Genomic DNA, 24,957 nt, shown 5'->3' with positions numbered 1-24,957 from the left:
CCAGCTGTGGCTTCCCAATGCACGCACCTGAATGGTAAGTTATAAAGCAAACACATTTCTTTGCACAGGGATGGGAGATGTATGGTTGCTGGACTCCAGCAACATCTGTAGGGCCATAGGTTCTCTTTTAGATGAAGCAGGGTTTCCCAAACTTGGGTTTCCAGCTGTTTTGGGACTACAGTTCCCATCATCCCTGACCACTGGAATGATAGGAGTTGTAGTCCAACAGCAGCTGAGGGCCCAAGCCTCTTCTCCCTTGCTGCCCATCATGTGGAGAGAAATCAGTGGTACAAAACAAACCTTCCTTGGAAGAAAGGTTCAGGAACTGGTCCACTTCATGCGGCTCCAGTTTGATCTCTGGAAAAGCTTTGTGACTCAGCGGCTTGGTCTAGAAAGACAAAAGGGTTGAAAGAGACATCAGATTTTCGGGAGAGAGCCTTCTTTCCAGTTTCATCATTTGCTAATCCAGACAAGCAAGATAATCACCATAGAACGAGGCAGCCGTGCATCCCATTTTGCAGAAAACAGACCTTTAAAGTCTTTAAAGGGGAGCAGCAGGAGCCTGGAGGTTGAATCAGGAAAGCCGCCTGGTTAGAGTCTTCCTCACCATGGAGAGACGGATTGGGTTTCTACTTAAATTATAGCAATGCTTTATCAATTTGCCTCTGCAAAATATATACATATCCGTGCGTGCAAATAATATGCAAGTCCACACCTTCTTATGTTGCAGTGCATTTCTACTTGCCTAAATGGTCAACCAACCATGGAAAGGACTGTGGCAGGCATGTACCAGTTGCTGGGGCATCTCTGTAAAGCCTGCCTGCCTTGGGGGTGGGGCTGCCCCAGTGGCGTTACCACCAAAGGGGCAATACCTAAGGGCACTTGTCCTTTTAGAGGTGGCCCCCTTGTGCTAAACCTATGGTTTTAATGGGGATAGGGTTTTTAACTTGGGGGTACTGTTCAATGGGGGAGGGGTTAATTTGTATTTTGCATTTCTATTTTTTTGTTTCCTAAGGCTGATTAATATTCTACAGCTTTTAAATGTGTTTGTGTATGTGGTGGTATTGTTTTGTTGTTTTTAATTACTTACTGGTGCTTTCACTTTGTACAGTGGTACCTTGTTTTGAGCCCGGAATCCGTTGCAACAAAGCGCTACTCTGCACATGCGCAAAGCGCGATTTAGCACTTCTGCGCATGTGCGAGTGGCAAACCCGGAAGTTACTTGTTCCGGTACTTCTGGGTTTGCTATGGACGTCCGCCAAAATGGATGCTGGATGGGGCAGACGTATACAGAGGTACCACTGTATTTTTTTATCCTGCTAACCACACTGAGATCTCGTGATGAAGGGTAGTATATAAATCTAATAGATAATGAATACAGTCATACCTCATGTTACGTCTGCTTTATGATATGTCTTTTCAGGATACGGACGCGCCGAAACCAGAAGTCCCGGAACGGGTTACTTCCAGGTTCGGTGCGCGCGCATGCGCAGAAGCACTAAATCTGCATGCGCAGAAGCACCGAATTGCATCACGTGTGTGTGCAGACACGGAGCTTCAGGATGCGGTCTTTTCATGTTGCGAACGGGCCTCCGGAACGGATCCCGATTGCAACCAGAGGTACCACTGTAATACTTCTCTGACCAGCTTGGATGAAAGTATAGACAGAAATCTTCAGATGCCGAAGAGCCCTTGTGGCGACTCCCTTCTGCAAGGATGCAGAACTTGGCAAGGGCAGTGTCATACTCTATGAAACCAAGTCTCTCCCCCCCCCACCCCAATTCAGCAAAGCAAGGCAACCGTTTGTATAGAAAAGTGAACCACTGCCTAAAACGAACAGGTCTCCACTTCTGAATGCTCCGATTTCCCCCCCTAATCGTTTATATCCCACCTTCACTTTGAGGCTCTCAAGGTGGTACATAGGGTTCACCCCCTCCCCATTTTATTCTGACAACAACCCTGCGAGGTAGGGGCGAGAGAGATGACTGGACCAGTGGGGATTTGAACCCAGGTCTCCCGGGCCCTGGTCCAACACTACATTGCACCTCATTAGCCAACGACACCATCCATGTCAAGCCAGTTAAGCCATCATGAAAGGAAGTAACCCCAAACAGTACCATGCCATCGTCTTGCACCTGAGGCTCTTCAACCTCCAGACTCGCGGGACTGGATGTGGCGGTGAGGCTGACCGAGGGAGTAAGGCCTGGTGCGTCTCCCGTGGTAGGCTCTGTCTTGATGGTTGCTGAAGACAACTCTGAGCCCAGACACCAGTCGTCATTTTCCAAGTCAGCTGGAAAAGGGATTGTGGGGTGGGGGGGAGGAGAGAGAGAGAAAAGGCACAGGCATATATTAAGAACCAGCCGGAACCAGCAGACTTTCGCAGAAATGAAAGGGGAGAAAGACGCTCACAAAAGCAAACCCCAGCCAAGGACAGGAAGCCTGGAGAGAAAGCATTTAACTCATTAAGCAAAGCCTTTCTACCCTCCCTTTCCAGGCTATTACTTCATAGGGAAACCTGGGGCTTTAAACGGTAGCCTAAGCATAGCCCTGGGGTGAAGGTGGATTGGCGGAGGACAGAAAAATGAGGTAATTACTGAACGCTGCAAACAGAAGCCGCAAACAAGACTAAACAAGCCATTAGACAAAGCAGCCGGGGGTCCGCCCAAGAGCACACACGTGCCAACAGAACCCGGCTGCCGGCTGCCGCTGGCATTGTGCCCTCTTTGAACCACCTCCCAAGATCTGAGCAGGAACCCCTTCCAAAAGGCAAGACCCGCTTTGCTCCCTGGAAACTGAGGTCCCTGGGATAATGCCAGGTTGGGAAACCTGTGGCATTCTGGAGGTCGTTGGAATACAGCTCCCACCAGACCCACCCAGAATGGACAACCATCGGGAATGACGGGAGTTGTAGCCCGGCAACATCTGGGAAGGCAGCAACCTCCTCAGCCACCATAGATTCTCTCAACTCAATGTACAGTGGTACCTCTACTTATGAATTTAATGCGTTCCGAACGCACATTTGTAAGTCAAAAAAATCTTTAAGTCGAATCCCATAGGAATGCATTGGGAGAAAAAATTCCTAAGTAGAAGCAACCCTATCTCAAAATTCGCAAGTAGAAAAAATCCTATCTAAACCACATCCAAGATGGCGGACGGAGCTCCATTCATAAGTAGAAACATTCGTAAGTAGAGTTATTCGTAAGTAGAGGTACCACTGTATTCTGGAAGCCTTTCCATCTATCAAGGCGAACAGCCACCGGAACCCTGGTCCCACATGGCTTTTTGCCAAAACGTATGACCCAGAAGCTGCATCGGAGGCAGTATGCATGTTGTTATCTTTGCCAACGACGCCTCTTCAGCAGAAATGAGATACGCAGAAGATCTCGGCTCAGGGAGATACTTATTGCAGCAGAATGCAATTACCACGCACTTTGGCCATGAAGGCAGAAGAAGAGTGGAAATCAAGAGCAAAGAGCCCTGCGGCCTGCTCCTCCGGGGGCCTTCAAAATGAGCAGCAGCGAGAAAGGAAGGAGGGAGGGAGGGACTGTGTCGGCCTGATGCTAGTAATTACTTTGTGGTGTAATCTTAACCTCCCCTGCTGGCAAGGGAAGATGTAATTTGAATAACGATAGGCCAGGCCAAAAAGATTACGAGCAAAAATAAATATGTATACATCCTGTAATTAGACACTTCAAAACAGTAATCCAAGCTCTGCCAAGAAGAATAACCGTGTAATGAATGGTAACCATAATTTTTATATATAGAATCTATGCTCAAGCAAACACACACACACACACACACACACACACACACACACACACACAAACTCCTCTGAAGAGCCGATCGTACTGTACATCAAACTCATGGCATATGTTACGCTCTTTAATATGCTAGCTATCTTTCCTTTGATATATGCATGTTGTTCCTCCATACGTCCTTTCAAAGAGGGCTTCCAGATTCCTCAGTATGAAGTCCATATCTTGCTTTATAACCGGACTTTGCATTTCTGCAATGCTGTACCTTTAGTTTTCCAAAGGAATAGCAGTCTCTAATGCCCTCCAATGCTATAGAAATCAATTGTGTGCAAATTAGTTGAGAAAAGAACACCCTATTACCACGTAAGCAGCAACAGGCAGCAGGTGTTTAATTCTATATTCAATAAACGTGGTGCTCCAGGACTCCATGTAAGAGCCTTGCTCATCCTTGGAGGTTTATGTGCAAGACAGAGGATGCAAGAAACGTTTATTCTTTCCTGTAACTTCCTTCCCCTCCCCTCACGCATACCGCAAAAGGAGCCCTGCCCACAAGAGGCAGGTTAAGCGGCAACTGTTCCTTTGCCCAGGATATGTGCTCATGACACTTTGCTAAAGAGTTGGCTTACATCGGCAATACGGACCATTAATATTCCTGCATTGCAGGGTGGACTAGACCCTTAGGAGCACCTTCCACCTCTATGATTCAATGATTCCAATAAATCTGAGCTCAACAGCTCTTCAGGGTCTTAGGCACAGGTCTACAGTGCAAGGTGGGCTTCTTGGGCAGATGTTTCCTGGTCTAAACAGATCAAAACCGGGGGGGGGGGGGAGTCCACTCCTTTCTCCTGTACAAGCCCTGCTTAAATGAGAGCTATGCAATAATCCTGCTTTAACTGCTTATGAAGAAAAGGGGCCTGATGGATTCCCCTCCCCCAATTTGAAGTTATGGGTAATGATGCTGTTTAGGTCCTCTGCCTTCAGCAGCATCATGTATTGGACCATCTCTGACTCACCTGAGTTCCTTTCAACCGCAGATGTTGATATATTAAAAACATGCACCTTGCACACTCAAGCAATGCATACCATCCAATGAGGAGATCCGTCCTGCACAATGTCAGAACCGGGCTTGAGTGTGTTGGCACCTACCCTTTGGAACGTCTTCCCATTACATCCCTTGCCACACACAGCCTTTGTTGTGTTTTGGTGCCTGTCGGAGATTTTTCATTTTCAGCAAAAAGCCTTCCAAGGTGAGACTTTTATCCCCGTTAGCATCTGAACCTGCTTGGAATTGCTTTTATATATGCAATAGTTTATTGTTTTTATATAGGCAGCTGCTTTTATTGTATTGTGATATTGCTTCAAGAGGCTTCACAGGAAGCTATTCGTAAATGAAATTAATAATAATAATACAGTGGCACCTCGCAAGACAAATGCCTCGCGCAACGAAAAACTCGCAAGGCGAAAGCATCTTGCGATGTTTTTGGCGCTTCGCAAGACGAAGTTTTCTATGGCCGCGCTTCGCAAGACGAAGATTTTCGGCAGTTTTCTTGGTTTTTTTGCCGCGGCAAACCGCGCTTCGCAAGACGAAAATCTCGCTAGACGAAGCGACTCGTGGAATGAATTGCTTTCGTCTTGCGAGGCACCACTGTATTACTGTGCCGGTTCAGTGTTTGAGGCCTCCCTGTGCCACACCATGCAGCGTCTTCACACAACATGCCAAAGCAGACAAAAATCCCTTTGTGCTGCTTCTGCCCATGCTAGCCTCGCCCCTCTGTTCTGCCAGGTGAGAGGCTGCATTCATATATAAATAGTTTCTTTGAGCGGTTGGTCCAGAGGCAGGGGTTTCCCACCCACACACCCACTCCCTTCCTTCTGCTCCAGCTACCACCACAGATAATGAAAGACAAGCTGCTGGCTGGCTCCTGACAAAGGCAGCACTGTGCAGCAACCAAACACTGGAAACTTATTCCAGAGAGGCAGCGTGGAATGATTAAACGGAGAGGGGAAGGAAGGTGGAGCTCAAGTGCATGGGTGAAATGATCACTTTTAAAAGGAAAGAATCACCAATTCAACTGACAAGACCAAAAGGCTCCATTTGTGCCAGAGTTTGGTCTCAGAACCTGATTTCCCCATAGCGGAGCTGCTTCTTTGAACATGCAAAAATAAAATGAAACTTATTTGAAAACAAGTTTTTTTTAAAAAAATTGAAGCGATTAAGACATTTAAAAACTGTCTGAAACTATTTTTTTAAAAAAACCAACCACAGTCGCATACCCTCAAAGTTACTAATTTCAAGGTTGCCGTGGTCTATATATCAATGCTTGCATGTGTTTCTCTCTTTTCCTGGTAAAAATAAGATGATGGTACTCATATCTAGACCAAAGTGCTGTGGGTGCCAGCACAAAATGGCTGCCACAGGCAACAAAGAGAGACACCAGGGAGTATAGTCACACAAAAAAAGCACTTGAGTTTAGAGGCTGGCCTGAACTTGGTAAAAGGTAAAAGACCCTTGGGGATGCGGGTTGTGTTGTAGGTTAAACCACAGAGCTTGTGGCTTGCTGATCAGAAGGTCGGCGGTTCGAATCCCCGCAACGGGGTGAGCTCCTGTTGCTCGGTCCCAGCTCCTGCCATCCTAGCAGTTCGAAAGCACGTCAAAGTGGAAGTAGATAAATAGGTACCGCTACAGCGGAAAGGTAAACGGCGTTTCCGTGTACTGCTCTGGTTCGCCAGAAGCGGCTTAGTCATGCTGGCCACATGATCTGGAAGCTGTACGCCGGCACCCCCGGCCAATAACTCAAGATGAGCGCCGCAACCCCAGAGTCGGTCACGACTGGACCTAATGGTCAGGGGTCCCTTTACCTTTACCTTTTAAATGACTCTTGGACAATTAAGTCCAGTCAAAAGCTTTCATGCTGAGGGAGCCGGTGTTTGTCCACAGACAGCTTTGTGGGTCACTTCTGGGGCAACGGAACACTGTGATGGAAACCAGAGCGCGTGGAAACGCTGTTTACCTTCCCACCGGAGCGGTACCTATTTATCTACTTGCACTTTTTGGCGTGCTTTCAAACTGCTAGGTTGGCAGGAGCTGGGAGAGAGCAACAGGAGCTCACCCCGTCGCAGGGATTCAAACCGCCGACCTTCGGTTGCCAAAGCCCAAGAGACTCAGTGGTTGAGACCACAGCGCCACCTACGTCCCTGGTGAACTTGGTACAACTGAACAGCACACGTACACAGACAGACATCAATCAATTTAGTATTTTAAGTGCCAGTATCAAGGACAGATTTATTTCAAGGCAAGCTGGGTCAGGCCTAGAACTATGCTGTGGATAGGTTTGATGAAGTAAGTAAGTAAGGCCCTTGCAGACAAAAATAGATTGATATCTGGTCTGCCATCAGTTTGGCTCGAGAGTGGTCAAGGGCGATAATCTGAACCATGGGCCAGCTCTAGGACAGAGAAAGCTACCTTATACTAAGTTAGACCTTGGGTCCATCTAACTCAGCGTTATCTATGTGTAGCTGGCAGAAGGTATGGGAGGTGTCAGAGATTGAACCACATACTTTTTGGGTGCAATGCATGTGGCCCCCCCACTGAACGACATCCCTCTCCCCAGTGAACTAATTTGAAGCTGTACAATTAGAATGACCTACTCCGACCTACTAGGGGACGCGGGTGGCGCTGTGGGTTAAACCACAGAGCCTAGGGCTTGCCAATCAGAAGGTCGGCAGTTCGAATCCCCGCAACGGGGTGAGCTCCTGTTGCTCGGTCCCAGCTCATGCCAACCTAGCAGTTCGAAAGCACGTCAAAGTGCAAGTAGATAATAGGTACCGCTACAGCGGGAAGGTAAATGGTTCGCCAGAAGCGCCTTTGTCATGCTAGCCACATGACCTGGAATCTGTACGCCGGCTCCCTCAGCCAAATCTATGCATTGTTTTTTGAACTATGGGTTTCCCAATTCAGCTAGCATGCTGGAAAATGTTGTTGTTGTTGTTGTTTTTAAAGTCAATGAAATTTAAAAACAGGTTTATGGCCCATCTGGAAGGCCAACAAAACAAAGTTTTTAACTGACTTTCGAAAAGCTAAACTATAACCAGAAATTAAAGTAATCAAAACAATTTAGCATAGAGTGCAACAATCTGATTAAAATAGTGATCTGTTTAAAAGCCTGGGAAAATCAAAATGTTGCTGCCTGATGCCAACATTTTTTGATGCCAGCCACAGACATTTAAAAAACAAACAACCCCAGGCTATTTTAATACATTATTAGTTTCATCAATCTGTAATATATGTCAATTTAAAACAAAAAAGCAAAAACAGCTGGCCCACAAGCCAGGGCCACTTCAAAACATTAATAATTCTGAGAAACCAAATCCCCAGGTACAATGCACAAAGCGCATAGCATCATTTATGAATGACACGTGTTCATAAAATGCCCACAAGTGGCATTTGTCATGGATGCTTTAGCTGAGATTCCTGCATTGCTGGGGGTTGGACTAGATGACCCTTGGGGGTCCCTTCAAACTCATGCATTCCTCCATCTAAAAAAAAAGTGCATACCCTTGAGGGCAAAATGCAATCTCATATTGGTGCATCTTGGGGGGGGGGGCGTGTTCCTGATGACAAAGGTGTGACCATTATTTATTTAAAGCATTCTAACTTCTCTTTGGGCGGAAAAAATCAAATGGGACTCTGTTGCCATAGGAACCAGATTCAATTTTCAATTATACTTTTTTTTTTAAGGGAACCTTTCGCCCTTTAGACAGAACTGAATCCACATGGGGAAGAGGAAAATTATGAGGTGGGTTCTGGGGGTGAGTGGGGGGGGCATTTGCAAGCCACTTCTTAAGCTCTTATCCACCTCCATTCTCTGCAGGAGTCCTTAGGTAGGCATCATCCTTTGGAACAGTAAAGTAAGTGTTTGATGAGTCACCAGATGTATGACTCATCACAAGACCTTTTTTTTTTTAGGTGGGGGGAGGAAAGGATGCTGGGAATGCCTGCTTCACACTCCCTGAAGAAAGCCACACAGAAATGGTAACCGATGACTGCATAATTAAAAGCACACCAAGTTAAAAGGCAACTATATAAAGTGAACCAGAAATTACTCCGGGTCTGCACGATAAATGTTATTCTGTTTAAGGAAGGTAACATCAAGTTCATTATATATCCGCCTTCCCTAAAATGCTGTTTCCAATGTCCAGGTGCTGTTGTTGTAACGCACTCCTGACCTTAGGGTGAAGGGCAATCAATCATTAATAGTAACAATTTAGTCAAAAAGATAACACACACCCCCACTCGACTTCCAAGGTACGACTGTACAGACTTTTGAAGGTAAAGGGACCCCTGACCATTAGGTCCAGTCGTGACCGACTCTGGGGTTGCGGCGCTCATCTCGCTTTATTGGCCGAGGGAGCCGGCGTTTGTCCGCAGACAGCTTCCGGGTCATGTGGCCAGCATGACAAAGCTGCTTCTGGCAAAACCAGACCAGTACACGGAAACGCCGTTTACCTCCCCGCCAGAGCGGTCCCTATTTATCTACTTGCACTTTGACGTGCTTTTGAACTGCCCTAAATTAGAAGAGGGGAACCTGAGGTCCTCCAGCTCTGGTTGGACGACAACTCCCATCATCCCTGACCATTGGGCTTTCCTGGTTGGGGTTGATGGGAGCCAGAAGCTGGACACAGCCCAGAGGTTTCGCATTCATGACCTGAACAGTAAGGGGACTAGAATCATAGAATCATAGAGTTGGAAGAGACCACAAGGGCCATCCAGTCCAACCCCCTGCCAAGCAGGAAACACCATCAAAGCATTCCTGACATATGGCTGTCAAGCCTCTGCTTAAAGACCTCCAAAGAAGGAGACTCCACCACACTCCTTGGCAGCAAATTGCACTGCCAAACAGCTCTTACTGTCACGAGGTTCTTCCTAATGTTTAGGTGGAATCTTCTTTCTTGTAGTTTGAATCCATTGCTCCGTGTCCGCTTCTCTGGAGCAGCAGAAAACAACCTTTCTCCTTCCTCTATATGGCATCCTTTAATATATTTGAACATGGCTATCATATCACCGCTTAACCTTCTCTTCTCCAGGCTAAACATGCACAGCTCCCTAAGCCGTTCCTCATAAGGCATTGTTTCCAGGCCTTTGACCATTTTGGTTGCCCTCTTCTGGACATGTTCCAGCTTGTCAGTATCCTTCTTGAACTGTGGTGTCCAGAACTGGACACAGTACTCCAGGTGAGGTCTGACCAGAGCAGAATACAGTGGTATTATTACTTCCTTTGATCTAGATGCTATACTCCTATTGATGCAGCCCAGAATTGCATTGGCTCTTTAGCTGCTGCATCACACTGTTGACTCATGTCAAGTTTGTGGTCTACCAAGACTCCTAGATCCTTTTCACATGTACTGCTCTCGAGGCTAATACATCTGAAGAAGATCCTCATTCTACCTCACACAATCCTGCCTGTCTGCTACATTCAACATTGACCCCACCAGTTTCACATGCTAGACTGGCTGGGGCCCAAGACTATTGCATAGGTCTGGCCATCATCTCCTCTCACCACCTCCAGCCTTGCCATCCAAGTAATGGTCTCCTAAACTTAAGGAGCCTCCTTGCGAGTATTTCCTTGACAGAAAGACGCTGCAGGCCCTTATCATGCCAGCTTCCATTGTCGAGATCTTTGTCGAGATCTACCAGTGGCATGACCACAGGGGCGGCTGCCCTGGGTGCAAAATTCTGAGGGGTACAAAAAATTCAAAAGGGAAAAAAACAGAAATTAGTAATACAGTACTAAAAAAAAAAGGAAGCTCTCCCCCTCACACAGAAAATCTCCCTATGCTCTCACTGGCAGAATGAGGAGTGGATTTGGGTGATAAGCCAGTTGCAAGGGCGCCCTCTGCACAAGATTTAGAAAGATACTCACTACTGATACCCCCCCCCCAAATCCCTCTCTTCAACACTCACAGGGCACCACTTGGGTAGGTCGCTGAGCTATTGCCCTTTCATTGCAGCCTATCCGTAAGTGGTTATGAGGACACTTAATAAATAATGATGATGATGATTTATTATTTATACCCCGCCCATCTGGCTGGGTTTCTTGCTCTAGCTCTGAGTGCTGGAACCCACGCTATGCCACTGAGACGTATGATAACCTTTTCAAATGAGACAGCTAGAGCTGTATGTGGTACTCAAGACATGGCTGCCTGAAAGAGGTATATAAAAAGAATTATGATAGTTGCAGTTTGCACCCTTCAATGTTCAGGCTTAATTTTCACGTCACTTAAAAGAATCCTTATGTTAGAAACGTGTTGGATATAGATATTGCATGTACTTGATCATTCAAGAAACAAAATGCAAGTCGTGAATTACCACTTGGAATTCTGGCAAGTATGATAGCTGACAGTTACTGTTATATAAAGCTGCTCTGAGATGGTTTTTAGCAGCACATATGGCTGGTTTTCACACTTGTATACTAATTCACAGGAGTTGACAAGGGCCACAGAACTGCAGGAGACCACCTGCAAATTCTGTTCAGTTTCCTTTCCTGCAATATTTCATATTCCTCCCTATCTAGCTCATCCCTTCCCATCTTCCTTTTTAATTTTTGACTCTCAAAATGCACCTGAGCAGACTCCATTACAGTATCTTTTCAGATACTTGCATCTTAAAAACGAGCTTGCATCTTAACTTCATTGAGTTTGAATTTGCACACCTTCGCTCTACCTTATTTTGCAAGTCACCTTTCAGAGAAGACTGGGGCACCTATATAGCAAACAGGCACAGAGAGAAAGAGCAGATCCATCTTTTAAAAAAATGCAAATATAGGTCTGCTCACCAATTCAATATGCATTCAGTGAGCCTTCCCTAACCTAGTTCCCCTCCAGATGTTTTGAACTACCAATCTCATCAGCCACAGTCAGCACAGCACAGTTGTCCAAGGCAACTGGGGGGTTGGGGAAGGCTGGGTTAAACCATATTCTAGGCAGAAAAACCATATTTGCAGGGACTCATGCAGAGACAAAAGAGCCACCTAGCCTAACATTTTAGTCTCCAAAACGAACAATTCTAGAAGTTTCTCAACTCTACCATCAACCTCCTTCACCCTACTTCTTTGAACAGGGAGACGTTCTGGGATTACAGTGCTTTCCTGGGTTTAGTTTCCTTTGGAAGGAAGTCAGAGCAGGTTTCTTGGCAGGTCCTGCTACAGGAATGCTCGCTCTTGGAACACAAAGAATTTTACCCAAACCTTGTTACACAAGTGGCTGATTTAGATATCTCAAGAGCCAGAGTTCGCTCACTCCCTTACTTGTTTGTGTTTTGCTGGTTAATGGCAGACATTTCCAGCAGAAAGCATGGAGGGAAAGAGAGAAAGCGGAAAATCAGGAAGCAGGAGAGCTCTGACATTTCCCTTTTTTGGCTTTTGCAAATTGGCTGCAGAAGTTTCAGGCAGAAAGCATGGGTGGAAAATGTCCCCTTAGGAAATAATGGAAACCATCATGCAATGATGTGAAAGTTTGCCTAACAAACAATTTCCTGGGAGCACATTGTGCTTGAAAAGAGGGACCTGTGTGTATTTGAACTTATTTACAAATATACAGGTTGAGAAAAGGTGGAAGTAGAGCGTAAACACTCCAGTTGATAACCAATTCCACATCAGATCTCCAGAGAGGCAGCCAGCACCTCAAAACGATTACTTACAAAGGCCAAACTCAGTTCTCTTGGTCAGTCTCACTTGAAAACAACCAACTCAAATGGAAGATTCTATTATTAGCCTTGGCACAGAGACACCTAGAGCACACCATATCTTAGGGAGGCAGGGAGAGGAGACCCCTTTCAGGTATTTCCTAGCCATTCAGAAAATTCAAAGAAGATCATCTAAAAAATCAGCTCCCTTGGAAACATAACCACTAGAATATCCCAGGCTGTAAAAACTCTTTTGTGGAGTCCCAAAACTCATTAACTCATACCTTCATTGAAGTTATCATCGGCTGAAATGTGGGTTAGCGGGGACTGTGGCCGCGAGTCACCGCAAAGAGAGTAGCTGTGCTCTGCTTGGATGAGGGGAGCGGGAGAAGCAGGCGACAGCTCCACTTCCATTATCTCATCTTTGTCGGACAGAAAGGGGTCGTTCAAGAGCTGCCCCAAAACGTCCTGGGAAAACTCATCGAGGAGTTCAGTGAAGTGCTGCGAGAGAGAAAGGGGGGACAAGAATACTGAGGATGTCCTTTCACTGCGACATAAAGGCATTCACCAAAACAACAAACACTGGCAAACAAATAAAGTGATAAGCATCAAAGTCTTTTGACCATTTGGGGCCCTACAGTCGTTCAGCACCAAATCCTGGGCAGCAATTTCATTTGTGGTTCTTGGAGGGTTTGCATCCTAACAACAGTTATCCATCAGTGTTAGAGTCATTCATTTAGGGTTATCATACATATGCAGGACCTGTTGGTGCAAATACAAGCAGGGCAACCAATGAGCACATTAGCATCAGGAGACATTGCTAAATGGGGACGATCCAGGATACACCCCCTGCATTTCAGTGAACACCTTTTACAGTGTCCCAGAGAGGGAAAACATCCAACTAAAACGAGGAAACAAGCTAGCTAGATGCAAGTTATTTAAAAAAACCATTTCAGGCTGCAAACACACCAGACATTGAAAGCATGCGACTTCTACCAAAGACTCCTGGGAACTGTAGTTTGTTAATGATGCTGGGCATTTTGGTTCTGCAAGGGTCGAACTACCATTCCCACGGTTTACTGGAGGAGGCCATGGGCTTTCATTTACCCTGGCAAATTGCAGCAGTTTCCAGCTTGACCGTCATTGAGGCACTAAGCAAACTCCAGTGTCAGTTTGATGCCCCAGTATGAAAGTCTTGGTGACCTCAAGCCAGAGTTTAAAGTCCAGGTCACTCTGAATTGAAACTGCCAACTCCAACAATCCTAACGTAGTTGTACCAAAGGAAAAAGAACGCAACCTGTAATTGGGGAAAGGAGTGGCGGAAAGAAGAACCAGGGACCTAGGAAAATAAAGGAAATGTGAATCCTGCCAGCCAAATAAATGCACGCTGGGGGTTACACTGCACCAGACATGTACCAGTTCAATGAGCACAGAAAAGCACAGATGATGTCCCTCGTAAAGTGGGAGCGTTTTCTTTTATTTAAGTCATTATCAGGTTTTGCCACCCACATGCCCAACCCCGCTGATGTGCTGAAGCTTATAATAACGCAGAAAAATGGAATGCCGATCCTTGTAACTTCAATATGAAGAAGGGGAGGAGGGAACCAAGGCTTTAAAAAGGACAACTTGGCCATGCCCCAGCTGGAGCCTCCAGCAGCAGTTCAGTCTGTCCGGCCACATACCATGCCTTTCAGACAAAACATTCCTTTCATGGAGCCTGCCACTGGCATAGGAGGCTATTTATGTCTGATTGCAAGAACCCCTGTAGGGGAGGCCAAGGCCCACACTTCAGTTAACTCTCAACTTCTCTGCATGAAATTCCCAAAGCAGCTCAGAGCACCCTGTAAGACGTCTAGCAACAAAAGTTAAAGTCGATGCAATACCAGCAGCAACAGGATGTCTGCCTGGCACTGTGAAGTGGAGGGCAAACCAGAACCTGACCTACTTTACCCTATTTAGTTAAGGTAAAGGGACCCCTGGCCATTAGGTCCAGTTGTGACCGACTCTGGGGTTGCGTGCTCATCTCGCGTTATTGGCCGAGGGAGCCAGCGTACAGCTTCCAGGTCATGTGGCCAGCATGACAAAGCTGCTTCTGGCGAACCAGAGCAGCACACGGAAACGCCGTTTACCTTCCCGCTGTAGTGGTACCTATTTATCTACTTGCACTTTGACGTGCTTTCGAACTGCTAGGTTGGCAGGAGCTGGGACCGAGCAACGGGAGCTCACCCCGCCGCGGGGATTCGAACCACCAACCTTCTGATCGGCAAGCCCTAGGCTCTGTGGTTTAACCCACAGCGCCACCCACGTCCCACCCTATCTAGGTACTAAGCGTCATATCCTAAATAATAAGAGTGTCCTCCATTCTCCCTTACCTAACCTAAACACCACCATCCATGCACAAGAGGAGGTATCCACAGGCTTATTGGGAGGACTAAAAGATTTGCATAAGCAGAAAATAATACTGGGAAGTGGAAAAACTAGCTGAATCCAGACTGAATGGCTAAGTTGGAATAACAAATGGTACGGGTCCCACTCGTTAAAATGAACACCTAGTTATTTGTAGAGCTACAAAGAACACAGATCACAATCAGTAACTGCCTTGTCCTTTGCAATAAAACCAGTTTATCTGCTGTTATTTTAGGATAACACTATAAAACTATCAAGGCAGGGGACCCAAGCTTTTTTTGGCAACTATGCCACAAGCCACATTCTATTATTTTTAGATAGTGCCAGTCTAGTATGAACTGAAATACATTTGCAGGCCTTCATGCCTGTAGCCCACAAAGTCAGGGTGTCAGCAGTGGCAAAGTCAGTGTGAGGTAGGCAAGTGTCTAGAACTGAACTGTCAGACCAGACCCACCTGCTCCAGGTGCCCCACTTACCTACCTGCCTCTGTCACGTTCAGCACCAGCACCCTAGGGTCACAGGGGCCCAAGTATTTACCAGAAACTCCCCATCTGGGTCTGCGACTCACACACAAGTCTTAAATTTGGGTGCACTACCCATCATCTCCATGCTTCAGCCAACAATCCATGTGCCCCAAGTGCTGGGTGAATGTCCTACCTGCTGGGTTAGACTGATGGGGTCAGGAACCCACAATTTTCTGTTGGCCTTGGTAGCCAAGCCAAAGTCTGTTGCTGCCAGAACCCTGCACTTCCCCCCATTCCAGACCTTGTACCAGGGTCAACCTCCTGATTCCCTCCCCAGCTCAAAAGCTTGATCCTGGGTTGCTGGCTATTGATTTTAAAACCATGGTATGGGGGTTGTTGTTTTGTATTACATCCAAACATTTTTATACCAACTGGACATGCCATTCATAATGGTATCTACGTTCACACAGAGTGTGTGTTCTAGCAGGCTTTCATTTCCTACGTACCTAACTAGCTAGCTAATGTCATCCCCTATCCATTTCATTTTGGTGAGATTCCAGGCTCCACCCACCTTCTTCCCAAAAGGGCTCAGGTCATGGGAGGGGTGTGCATGGTAGAAATATATGAATCATGCCAAACTTAAGCTTCACGTCACGTCTGGGCAGAACTAAATCCCTTTGGGAATACCCTTTGCTGGGTTTTCTAGCCTGCTTACAGATCTAACTCTTAATGTTGGAAGGGTGGCAGATCACCATCATAATGGGGATGGGGATCTCCTGAATTCCCACCTGTTTTAATTTGATTTCTTTCCACTTGGCTAGCTGAAAATCTGGGCTCCGTGACAGTATTCTGGATCCACCACATTATCAAGGAAATATTTTTCCCAAAACTGTTGCACTCTCAAATAACCCCTCCTGTCTCTCCCTTAACTTGGTCAGATTCAGACATTTAATCTTCCTTCCACAGAGCATTCGGTTGCCTGCATTTACAAGTTGTTTGCCTGCTCAAGTTAAAATCTAAAGATGATGAATTCACAGGAAACTGTAGTGGATATGAATTTAGCCTAACATGTTGAGGCCAGAACATGCTCGCGTACATTTTTCTGCATCTCGCCTCGATTGGCTTCTGGTCCCTTCCATGTTCCTACATTACACTCTTGAGAGCATTACAGCAAAGAAGGTCATTTAGAAATATGCGGTACACTTAGTTTTGAGTTGGGTGTGTACTTGCTTCTGCGCGCATAAGATGACTTCACCCAACATTTGCACATGATAGTGTTTACCCCCCAAGGAGTCCAACGCCCACAATCTGCATGAAGGGTCCATTCTGTGTTTATTGCTGCTTGCCCAAATAGATACTAGGGGAGAACAGCTGTGCTGCAGAATTGCAGGCAGCAGTATCAACCTCCACTGCTGCCCAAGTGCCAAGAGGTAATGCCAAGATGAAATGCCCCCTTTCCAGAATTCAACACCCACCGACGAGTAGAAAATTTTGCAGAGGAGGGTGGATGGGGATGAGAATGCATTCATTTTGCTATGCTCAAGAACTGTCTATTTCAGGGTAGTCTTTGAGTGGTTTTCCCAACCACTTGCGGTGGAAATAGATCTCTTTGGTGTAGCCAGCAGACGCTATGCCTCCATCATCCTAGGGGCATTTTGGAAGGAGAAATTATAGCTACCTCCTGCCCACAAAAACTCACTGCCACCATGGGCAGTGGCAAATTTTTAAAAGGAAAAAGGAAAAAGCAATGTAACTATTCACCACCAACAGTAAGCATCTACAAACATACATAAATACTGACATCTATCAAAAGTTTGTAGCTATCGCCTGAAATCAGGAAAGAATCTGCATACTTTCCTTTTTTTATTACACTTTGCAACAGAGTACTGGTGCACCTCTGCAAAAAGGCAAAATGCACGCATGCAAATGTTGCAGTGTTGAGTGCTCTTGTTCCTTGTTAAAACCAGTCATGACCTCCTCCACGTTGTCCCCTCCCCTCCTACTTTGTTTTCTGTTTCTGCCCTCTAGCAAACTCCCAGATTGAAAAATCCGGGATTGGCACCGGAAGCCATGCTGTAGCCATTTTGGAACTGGGCAGAGCAGCACCGGAAGTCGCTTCTACGCATGCTCTGCCCATTTCCAAAATGGCCGCAGAGCCAGAAATTGCTTCTGCACATGTCCAGAGACTCCAGGCATGCGCAGAAGGAGCCTCCCCGGGCCGGTAAGAATCTGGGGGATTTACAAGGGGTTTTTAAATCCAGGCTGCCAGCGGGAAACGGCTGGAAAAACTGGGGTTTCCCGGGGAATACAGGAGACTTGGCAGCTATGCCCTCTAGCCAACCAGGATTCTGTACCCACTGAGTATGCTCATCAGAGGGACCTTTAGGGTTTTGTTTCTAAAGATCTTTTTGAACTAAATTTTTTTCTCATTTTGTACTTCTGCAAACTTCAGGTTTTCCCCAAGCCCATTGATACATATTGCTTGTGTATGGGTATTATGGTTAAGCAACAATATTTACATCTAAGCACTGGAAATAAAGGTAATGAGGCATTTTCTTCTTCCAAGGAAGCACTTTACACCTCACTTTACACATTTACAAAATCTGTCATCAGCATTCCAACGTTCACCTTTTCTGACAACCAGAGTGCAACAAAATGCATAGTGGAATAGCTGCTACGGTGGAAAGATTACAAGAGTAAAAGTGGGAGAATCAACTCATCTCTAATACTAACCGAATTTACAGTGCTATTGTAGATAGCCAAAATGCAGAATTTTGTAGTTACCTCTTCAAGGTACTTCCCATTATTCCACTTCTTATGTTTGCATTACCATAAACTGGAAACTTTCCACCTGGAATTGGTCATTGCAGCCTGTCAGTAAAAGCAAAGTATTTCTGTACCAAAAGTAGCCGTTTTATTACTGTTTGATCTATCTAGCAGGACCACCATCCGGTATCACCCTCCACTTTTGCACAAGCTCAAATCGATAAGCATCATTGGCTTGCTCCAACACAACACATCAGACCTACCAATCCCGATTTCTTTGTGCAAGGGAGAAGACACAGCAAAAACAGTTCTACAACTTAGCAAGTACATGCAGATTAAGATTCTTTTGCGATGATCACTTTGCGCTTCAACTTTGAGTGAAGGGTGGAGGGGGGGGAATGTTTGCAAGGTTTTAATAGTCCTATAATACTGGGAAAACAGCTGACCAAATTATTACCTTTAAATAGTTTTATGGCTAATTGATACTCAAGACCAGTGCTAGTAGATTAAGAAGATGTGAGGCTCGAGTGTAGAATTTATGTTCCATGGCTCCACTTTATCTCCCTCCTCTTCACCGCGTTCCAATCTCTGCCCCTCCTCACTCCACTTTGCCCTGTTAAACTCCTGAGATCTAGCCTCAGATCACCTCAAACCACTGATTTTTACCTCCCCAGGTCAAAGCCTCTCTGAAGGTGAGGGGGGAAAAAGGGACAGCAGCCTACTGAAGATTGTCAGCTAAGTCTTACAGGCTCCAGTGAGAGGAGGGAAATTATCCAACCTCAGGCAACTTGGCCAAACACTGAAAGATCCCACTGCCCAACTTCAGGCAATGGCCCCATCTGACTGCAGCCCCAGGCCACAGTGTTTGGTAGGTCCCTTGAACCCCCCTCTGGAAAAGCTTTTGAAAGGCGGAGAGGAGAAGGGAAAGATTCTGCAAGCTCCCCTTGCAAAGACTACTCACCAAGGAGATTACTCGCATTTTAAGATTCCCTCACAGCTGGGAAAATGGCAACGGTTCCAAAAACATCACAGAGGACAAGTTCACTACCAGTGACTTGGGTCAGGGTAATTAAGCCCTTAGCACTGTCAAAATTACCTTAGCCAGTTTAACTGGGGATCTGCTCTCAAAAGAGCACTTTAGCAAAATGGTTAGCCCAGTCTCGCTGGGTTTATTTATCCCAAGGAGCCAGCTTATCTGTTTGATCTTATTTAGCAGCAAACCAAATGCTGAACAGCTCGTTTGTCCTCAAGTGTGACAAATTAAGGCCATATCTTCATGTCATCGGGATTCACAAACGCAGAGAGGGGCAGGATGGCATGCGATATTACACCACTTAAATCAAGAATATGGTGTGGAATGACCAGGTGTTGACAACTCCTGATCACATCCGCTGTCTAAAATAGCCGTCGCCATCAGTTGGCAGAGCAGCTTGCGTCAAAACTGAAGCGTCTGTTGCGCCCAACCAGCGATATTAAAACTTTACTAAGAATTATTTTAAGTTGTTTTAAACAACTTTTAATAATAACAGCCCCTCCAGACATTCTTTTTATTGTGCATTCATAAAGATTTGTGCTCACAATGCTTTTGGGAAATTGTGACCCACCTCCCTTGTAACGCTGTTTGTCCTTGCAACTGTTTCAAGGTGGGACATGCTGCTTCATTTCCGCTCAGGGCTTGTTCATAAAATCGTAGAATTGTAGAGTTGGAAGGGACCACAAAGGCCATCTAGTCCAACCCCCTACAATGCAGGAATATTTCACCCAATGTAGGGCTCACACCCATGACCCTGAAAATAAGAGTCTCATGCTGTACCTTCTTCTTGTGCTTTCTCAGCAGCAAGCATTTTGATACCAGGAATTCAGCATGCAAGGATTTTCCAGGTACAGAGATCAAATGGACTGGGGAAGTTTCTTGTTGATGTTTCCCATGCACTGCACCACTGTTATAAGAAAGAGGACCAGTAAAAAATAAAACTATGCCGGCCTATCAAATTTTGGACACTTTAGAAAGAGGAAGCCTTGAAAAGGAGGTGCTTTCATCAAGGCTTTTGTCCCATACCAAGCCAACCTGGGCCTTCTCACCCCAGGTAAGCATATAGCAGTGCTCAAATGATCTCTCTTTCTCCCTCCAACTATCAGGCAACAGCAGCAGGGAACAATCTGCTAGTTGAGTGTAGTTAATTTCTGTAGCACCTTTCCCGAGGTTTCCTGCTATTTCCCTGGGCGGTGCCAATCTTCTTTTCATTTATAATCAGGGTAGTTTTTGCCTTCTTATGGAGGCAGCTACATTGCAAGTGAGCATTTGTGATGCGCCATCTGGACTGGCAAAAGACAGAAAATTCAACTATGGCATATTTCGGAGCTGTTTGGAACTCAGAACAGCCTTTAACCTCAAAACTGCTGAGTACAAAGCATGAATGATTCATGCTTGACCCAAAGAGGGGGCCATCAATCACACCAACTGTGAACACCGCCTACATCCCAGCAGGCCAGAATCCAAGAAGGGGAGGCAGAATGGATAAACTGAGGTTATTGCCAGCATCATAAAATTAGCCAGCTACAAACAATCAAAAAGGGTCTCAATGATATCATGTTGGGAGCAGACAAAACAACATGCTGCACAAATTGGTCATCTGAAAGATGGCACTACAGGATATTAGAAAATGAATCCCGAATAGGCAAATTTATCATACAATGTGCAATTAATCTAACCGCAATAATGATTTGTCCTCCGGTTTAGGGTTAAATGTTTTATTGCTGTAACTATACAAATTAGGTCAGTTTTTAAAATTCCCAAGAAGCCGGCAATATGAACAGGAGGTTCTTATGCTGAACACATCGACTTTGTCCCCATGTGTAAGGGGGGGGGGGAACGGGGGGACAAGACAAGGAAGACATTTTCCTCCTCAGTGAGAGTGAGGGGGGAGTAGATATCTCCCACTTGCAAGTAAACCATCATCAAGCCTAAAAGAATAATCAAAGATAGATACTTAAGCTTTTGTAAGTGGCAACTAAATATTTGAAATATATTTCTAGTCCTGAAGTCATCTGGGGGAGCATGACTCATGTCTGCAAGGACCAATGTGATCATGTCATGGCCCAACACTATGGAACACTCTCCCATTAGAAATCAAGCCGATACCATCCCTGCTATGGGAGGCTTTTTACAAATTTGCACATAACACGTTTTCTTTTTTCTGTAAGCTGCTTTGAAACATATGGTGGAAACCAGAGATACGTTTATTTTCTGAAAAATAAAATCAATTGTCTCTGGTTAAGAGCGGTAGACTCGTAATCTGGTAACCCGGGTTCGCATCTCCGCTCCTCCACATGCAGCTGCTGGGTGACCTTGGGCTAGTCACACTTCTCTGAAGTCTCTCAGCCCCACTCACCTTACAGGGTGTCTGTTGTGGGGGAGGAGGGGAAAGGAGAATGTTAGCCGCTTTTAGACTCCCTCGGGTAGTGATAAAGCGGAATATCAAATCCAAACTACTACTACTACTCCTCCTCCTCTCTCTCTCTCTCTCTCTCTCACACACACACACACACACACACACTTGGGACAAACCTAAGTTACTATGCCTCAGGAGTATATGTTATGGCTGTGATACCTCAGTTGGTAGAATATGAGACTCATGTTTGTGGGTTTAAGCCCCATATTGGGCAAAAAGATTCCTACATTGCATAGGGTCGGACTAGATGATCCTCGTGGTCCCTTCCAGCTCTACGATTCTATGATTCTATAATCCCCTCCTCCCCTTGCTAGAGTAACTATGCATTCTGCCGAGGACGGTCCTCTATTTGAAGGAGTTGTCAACTTGAAAGGTTCTCCAGTCCAACTCCGGAATCCTAAGCAGGGTGAGTAACAGGAATCTTGAAGTTGCAAACTGGTTAAAGTAGGGGTTTCCCCATATCAAGAACCGAGGGAGCAAACTTAAACACACAAAGGAAAAGGATAGATTGGGTGGAGCCTAATGCTCATATCATTAACTACGATCTGAGACAAAGAGAGCTTGATTCAACCATGGGAAGACTGTGGCCACGACTGGAACATCTGGGACTGGCAGATAGCAAGTGTATCATTTATCCCTTAGCTCAGATAATTGATATGCTTGGGGATCTAGCTGAAACAGCACACTCAGGCATCCAACTCACATTTTAAAGTTCACTCCAATATTCCATGTCGCTCCCCTTGGCAGCTTTCACAGCATGATGTGTGACATTTGGCCAGACACTAGGCTAACTACTGCTAGCCTTTGTATGACAAACACCACTGTTTGGGTACCCAATGAAGGATTGAGTGATATCTAGTCTGCACTTGGGCAGGAGAAGTTTGAAAGTGCAAGGATGGAAATGAGTGACACAGGTAAGGAATGACTGGACAAACTGGGGTTCCCAAGATGCCAGGGGAGAAGAGAAATAGATAATTTAAGCATCTTGACAGTGCAAGACCGACAAGACCCCATAGCTTGCTCATAAATTCATTTGCACATAAATGTTAGTTTTAGGCCATCATAAGTCCTTCATTATTATTATTTTAAAGTTTTGTTAAGTTTTCTACCACCCTTACTAGACAAAGGCAACCAGGCAAGCGGCTCTTTCAAATCTGCTTTAAAAAAACAGATCACAAAACAAACACAGAACGTTCTCAGTTAAAGAGCCCAACAACATGGCTCTTGCTATCCCCTTTTTCCACCTTAGGGCAGATAGAAAAACAAGCTGTTGCCTTTCTCCATGACATCAGTAAAAGCTTATTCAGATTCTAGTTCAGACTGAACATGCAGCTGGCTGTTAAGAAAGGAGGGGGAAACCACTGGAGTGTCTATGTGCTGGCCAGAATCACTGTGATATCATGGTTAGTCATGCACCCTGGAGTGAGAGCAGGCTTCTCCAGCTCACAACATCTGCCTCTCTCTTCCTCTGCTCTCCCCCTCAAATCCCTGCAGACCTCCCACCAAGGAGCAAGACCATCATGGCCCAACTGCGAACACTGGTGCAGTTAAGCGGTGGGGGCTGGAAAGACCTACATTGGCTCCCAGTACGTTTCCGAGCACAGTTCAAAGTGTTGGTGCTGACCTTTAAAGCCCTAAACGGCCTCGGTCCAGTATACCTGAAGGAGCGTCTCCACCTCCATCATTTTGCCCAGACACTGAGGTCCAGCACCGAGGGCCTTCTGGCAGTTCCCTCGTTGCGAGAAGCCAAGTTGCAGGGAACTAGGCAGAGGGCCTTCTCGGTAGTGGCACCCACCCTGTGGAACGCCCTCCCATCAAATGTCAAAGAGAAAAACAACTACCAGACTTTTAGAAGACATCTGAAGGCAGCCCTGTTTAGGGAGGCTTTTAATGTTTAATCCATTGTTGTATTTTATTTTTCTGTTGGAAGCCGCCCAGAGTGGCTGGGGAAACCCAGCCAGATGGGCGGGGTATAAATAATAAATTATTATTATTATTATTGAGACTGGTGAGGCAGAAGGTGGAGACGCCAAACAGTTGGTTGAGCCAGGACCAATGACAAGCGCTGCCAACTACTTTCCAGTTTTGCTCCAGTCTCTTCCCTGCTGAGTTCTACAAGGGTGACACTGGGACCAAGGAGGAGGAGGAGAGCTGGCAAGCAGTGTTATCCCCTAGTCGGGTTGTAAGAAAGAAGACAGGCAGGTGAGGGGTGTCTGAGGGCACACCAAGGTTGCTGGGGCTTTGGAGAGCTGTTGCCCAAGTATCGGACTAGACTGGGGTGGTTAACCTTCTTCAGGCCAAGGGCCACATTGAACCATGCTCAAACCTCAAAACAGGTATGGTCGCTAAAATAATAATGATAAAGGACAATTTTGGAGGGAAATGAGGGTCACAATGAAAAGTTTGGGGAGCCTTATGCAGCCTGCGGATTGGCCACCTATGGGTTAAATGGCCCAATGCAAAGGAGCCAACCCTGAGATGCAATAGCAAAACTCACTTTAAAGGCAGACAGGCAATTCTGCTGTCTTAAAATAATGGAAAAGTGAGGGGTAGAGGAACCAGTCATCTGAAAAGCTTCCCCGCTCCCTGCACTAACCTTAGCAGGGAAAGAAAGAAAAAAAATGAGTTAAAGCCCTAGACCACATTTTGGACTCCACCTTTCATTATTGGTCTGTTAGGCTAGACAGGAATGCATTCCTTGGGGCAGGAGAGCTGGCCAGTCTCCAGAAGAAACTTAAACTGATTGTATCCTCCAGCAAAAAAGAATGCCTCGCAACAGGCATGAGTGTATGTGTGTACACACACACACACACACACACACACACACCATAACTGCATGGTTTCCCATCCAATATTTAAGCTGCCTGTGAATGTTTTAATTACAGAGCACCACGCAGCTGGATAGAGAAATTTTATTTTAAAAACTGCCTACAGTGACTAGACCATTTCCAGACAACTGGGGAACGCTTATGACTCTTTGGCCTGAATTGGATTTTGTTTAAAAACAAACACACGCAGACTGGATGACCCAGAAACCTTGCATATTCTAATTTATATTTTGAAGAAGTCTAATACTACCATTCTGCAACTGTAATCAAAAAATTGTTTGCACGCACAAAACACTAGACTACCGTTTCCCTTTCAGGATCTTGAAAGTAGCAAAACGGAAAGAACAGCAACAGTAGGAAATGAATCAATTTTAACTTTACAACCAACAGTAAAGTGGGAGCATTTTTTAAAGCTGGCATTTATATATTCAACCCTTCAGTAATCTGCACTTTCTGGAACAATCTGCCAACAGAAACACAACCATTTCTGAATTTTGCAAGGCAGGTCTCCAGCCAAATAACATATGCAAAAATGCATGTACTCAGTATGGATAAGCGTGCATATTATGAGCAAAAATAACATGGAAAATGCATTATGTTAGGGGA

The 24,957-nt window shown here is 45.7% G+C and overlaps 1 protein-coding gene across 2 annotated transcripts in view; it reads right to left on the bottom strand.

The window, feature by feature from the left end:
- Window positions 1-24,957, bottom strand: part of CREB3L2 (cAMP responsive element binding protein 3 like 2) — an 84,142-nt gene that overhangs the window by 19,204 nt on the left and 39,981 nt on the right. For both annotated transcript variants that reach the window (XM_088652242.1, XM_088652241.1), the window contains exons 2-4: window positions 12,720-12,936; window positions 2,118-2,290; window positions 301-388 (exon numbers count right to left, since the gene is read on the bottom strand). In XM_088652242.1, coding sequence (XP_088508368.1) covers window positions 301-388; window positions 2,118-2,290; window positions 12,720-12,936 — 478 coding nt within the window. The remainder of the gene's footprint in view (window positions 1-300; window positions 389-2,117; window positions 2,291-12,719; window positions 12,937-24,957) is intronic.

The sequence above is a fragment of the Zootoca vivipara genome, chromosome 9 (genome assembly GCF_965207765.1).
Source record: "Zootoca vivipara chromosome 9, rZooViv2.hap1.1, whole genome shotgun sequence".
NCBI classification, from domain to species: domain Eukaryota; kingdom Metazoa; phylum Chordata; class Lepidosauria; order Squamata; family Lacertidae; genus Zootoca; species Zootoca vivipara.
Note: the sequence above shows the minus strand (reverse complement) of the source record. Positions and strands in the feature narration are given on the sequence as shown.